Below are 3432 nucleotides of genomic sequence, written 5' to 3'. Positions count from 1 at the left end.
AGGGCGCCCCAAGTCCTGAGCCCCACGACCAGGCCAGAAGCTCTCCAAGTCCTCTGAGCCCCTCACCCAGGCCAAAGCCCAAGCCCTGAGCTCCTCGCCCAGGCCTAAGCCCCCCAAGCCCTGAGCCCCTCGCCCAGGCCAGGGCGCCCCAAGCCCTGATCCCCAAGTCCAGGCCAGGGCACCCCAAGCCCTGATCCCCAAGTCCAGGCCAGGGTCCTCCAAGCCCGTGGGTCCCAACCCCAAGGGTCCCACTCCAGCCCCCACAGGACCAACGCCACCCCCACACACACAGAAAATACAGGCCCACGCAGCTTTGTTAGAACAACTCAGCAAAATAAAATTCCGGTTTATTGTTGGACAACATTGTTTCACACATACATCAAACAGGCCAAAAAAAATAAACAGCAACTTCATAGACAAAAAAAGGAAAAAAAAGAAACCTTTATCTTTGGCCTTTTTAACCATCTCATACAAACCAACTACTTATAGTACAGCTAAGTACATACACAACGAAAGTTACTGGAATGCTCGGAATAAGATTGTTTTTTTGTCGTGGTTTTTGCTTTTTTTACAAGGTTTGCTTTCTCCTTTGAGATCAGGATGGACATGGTCACACCACAAGTAAAGGTGGGAGGACAGAACGCTCGAGGCCGGGCTGGTCATCCCCAGGTTAAAAATGGCTGACCCCTAACAATATGTACAAAAATATAAAATGTAAATAAAAAATACAAACAAATTTTCCTTTTTAAAGTACTTTTAAGAAAAAAAGCAGGGCCTGGACGTTTTGGTTCGTTTGCCCCCGTGTCGGCGAATTCGCGTGGGTCTGTGGTGGGGTGCAGAGCGCTGCCCGCGGGCGGGCGGCCTCTCTACTCGCAGGTGACCACGTGGGGATTGCGCGGGAAGGAGGGTGCGGGTGGGCGGCCCCGCGCCTAGTCGTCCTCGTCGGTCTTCTGCTTCTTGGTGTCCACGTCGTCGTCCTGGGCAGAGGAACAGAGCGCTCAGCCGCCCGCTGCCCACCGCCCGCCCCGGCCCCCGCCGCCCGCCCCGGCCCCGCACCCACCTCGTCGTCCTCGGCTGCCCGCTTGCCCGTCGCGGCCTCGGCCTCCTCGTCCTCGTCGCCGTCCTCCTCCTCCCCTGCGGGCGGACGCACGGGTCACGGGGAGGCCCGCCCGCCCTCCCGCCCCGCCAGGGCCACAGGTCCCCGGCCAGCGGCCACTCACCGTCGCCCTCTTCCTCCTCCTCCTCCTCCTCGCCGCCTTCCTCCTCCTCTTCGTCTACCTCGTTGTCCGCCTCCTGCTCCCCGTTCTCCTCATTCTGGGGCACAAGGGAGCGGCGTCAGCCCAGCCCAGCCCGCCCGCCCCCCGGCCCGGCCCGGCGCGGGCACTCACCGCGTTGCCGTTGGCGGGAGCGTCTCTCCCGTTCTCGGCCTCCTCCACGACCTCCTTCTTCTCCTTGAGGTCCTGCGGGCGGAGCGGGCGGCGGGGTGAGCGGCGGACCAGGCGACGGCGGGGCTGGGCCCTGCACCCCGCGCACCCTGCACCCCGAGCTCCCACAACCCCCGCACGCCGACCCCGGGCACCTGCCGCGCTCCCGCCCCGCAGCCCGCGCGCACACTGCCGCCCCCTGGCGGTGCAGCCCGGCGCGCGGTGGGGGCGGGGAGGCCGCGGCGCGCAGGCGCACTACCCCTCCCGCCGGCGCCCTCGGCGGGGCCTCGGCCCGCACCGCGCGCAACGAGCACGTGGCCCCGGCGGCCGGGCACCCCGGGCAGCGCGGCCCCATGCCAAGCCCGCGGCCCGCGTGGGGCGCGCCGAGTCCCGGGGGAGGCCGCGCCGGCGCCCCAAGCGCTCCCCACGCGCCGCGACCCCGCCTCGCACGCGCCCCCGGGGCCCGCGCGCCAAGCCGCCTGCCCTCCCCAGGCCGAGCTCCCGGGCTCTGGCCCAGCGGGGGCGCCGAGCCCGGCGGAGCAGCTCGGGGCGCGCGGGCGGCGCTCCGCCGGGAAGGGCGCGCCGGGGCCACCTGGCTAAGGAGACGCCAAGGTGACACGCGCCGATGCCCGCAGGGGCGCCGGCCGGGGCTGCGGGCGCAAGGGAAGGCGGCGCAGCCCGAAGGCGCCACGGCGCGGGACCCCTGCCCCGCCGGCCCACCCGGGCTCCGCTCCGCGCCCTGCCCAGCAGCCGAGCCCTTCGCACCTCGGAGACCGGGGGCCCGCCGCCCCGGGCGCCCTATCAGCGCGGCCTCAGATAAGCCGCCAGCGCCGCCCGTGCGCGCGAAACCTGGCGTCCCGGCGCCTAACAAAGAAGCGCCGCCGCCGCCTCCCGCAGCCGGCCCGCGTCCGCACACGCGTCCCCAACACTTCCGATCCCCCACGCGCTCCACTTGCAAAGTTATTTCCGTGCGCCCGGGGAGCCGCCGGCCCCGGGACTCCGGACCGCCTCGCGCACGCCGCCCACCGAGCGAGTCGCAAACAACTTCCGAGGGCTGCGGGACCGGGCGCCTCCCGCCCGCGCGAGTGCCCCTCGTCCTCCCGTGCCAAGCGGACGCTCGGCGCCCACACCTCCCGGGCCCCGCGCCTCGCCGCACCGTCCCCTCCCCCGCGCACCCCAACAAAGGAGTGGGTGCCCGCGCTTCTCCCCGCTGCCCCGTGGGGGGGAGCAGTCCTGCCGCCGGGAGCCCGACCCCGGGGGCCCCCGCGCCTCACCTTGGTGGTGATCTCGGAGCTGGTGTCCACGGCCGCGTCGGACATGGTGGAACGCGCCGGAGAGCGGATGCAGCGGACTTGAAGAGAAAAGCGCGAGTTCGGAGACTCTGGCGCGAGAGCTGCCGGAGCCGGCGGCGGAGAGCGAGGCGGGCGGCGGAGGCTGCGGCGCGGGGGAAGCGGAGCCCGGGAACAATGCAAAGATGGCTTTTCCGAGCCGCCAGTGGGGGACTCACGCGGCGCCGGGACCTTTCATATAGACTAGTGGGCGGAGCTCGCGCTCCTGGGCGCGGCCCCCATTGGCTCCGCGCGGGGAGCGGGCGTTCGCTCATTGGCTCCAATCCGAACAATGGACAAGCGTGCTTAAAGCGCCAGTGCCTCGGCGCGGCCCGCGCTGCGCAGTCGCCGGCCGCCCTGTCATTCAGAGCCCCCCGGGTCCGCGGCGTCCCGGCGTGGGGGAGGCGGGCGCGCGCTCCCGCGGCGCGCCCCCCGGGGGGGGCTGCTGACGCAGGAAGCCCGAGCGCGGCAAAGCCGCCCGCCCAGCCCCCAGCCGCTCGGAAGGCGGGAGGGGGAGGGGGAGGGGAGCGGCGGCCGGGCTCGACGAGACGCCCGCCCCGCACCCCGCGATCCCGGGCCCCAGTTCCCGCAGACGGGGCGCCCCACGGCGAGCGGCGGGGTCACGAGGCCGAGACCCACGCACCCGGGCCGCCCCGTCCTCGCCTCACGTTCCTCACACA

General features: G+C 70.9%; 1 protein-coding gene across 1 annotated transcript; it reads right to left on the bottom strand.

Moving 5' to 3' along the window:
* Nucleotides 1-312: 312 nt before the first annotated feature.
* PTMA (prothymosin alpha) lies at nt 313-2945 on the bottom strand. Its single transcript, XM_012926101.2, has 5 exons — nt 2699-2945; nt 1389-1460; nt 1221-1314; nt 1061-1134; nt 313-977 (listed from the first exon to the last, which is right to left on the bottom strand). Exons 1-5 carry the CDS (start codon nt 2741-2743, stop codon nt 930-932), a joined length of 333 nt encoding a protein of 110 aa, XP_012781555.2. The 5' UTR covers nt 2744-2945; the 3' UTR covers nt 313-929.
* Between the last annotated feature and the right edge of the window lie 487 nt (nt 2946-3432).

Source organism: Ochotona princeps, chromosome 5 (assembly GCF_030435755.1).
Source record: "Ochotona princeps isolate mOchPri1 chromosome 5, mOchPri1.hap1, whole genome shotgun sequence".
NCBI lineage: Eukaryota > Metazoa > Chordata > Mammalia > Lagomorpha > Ochotonidae > Ochotona > Ochotona princeps.
This window is presented reverse-complemented; position numbering and strand designations above follow the sequence as displayed.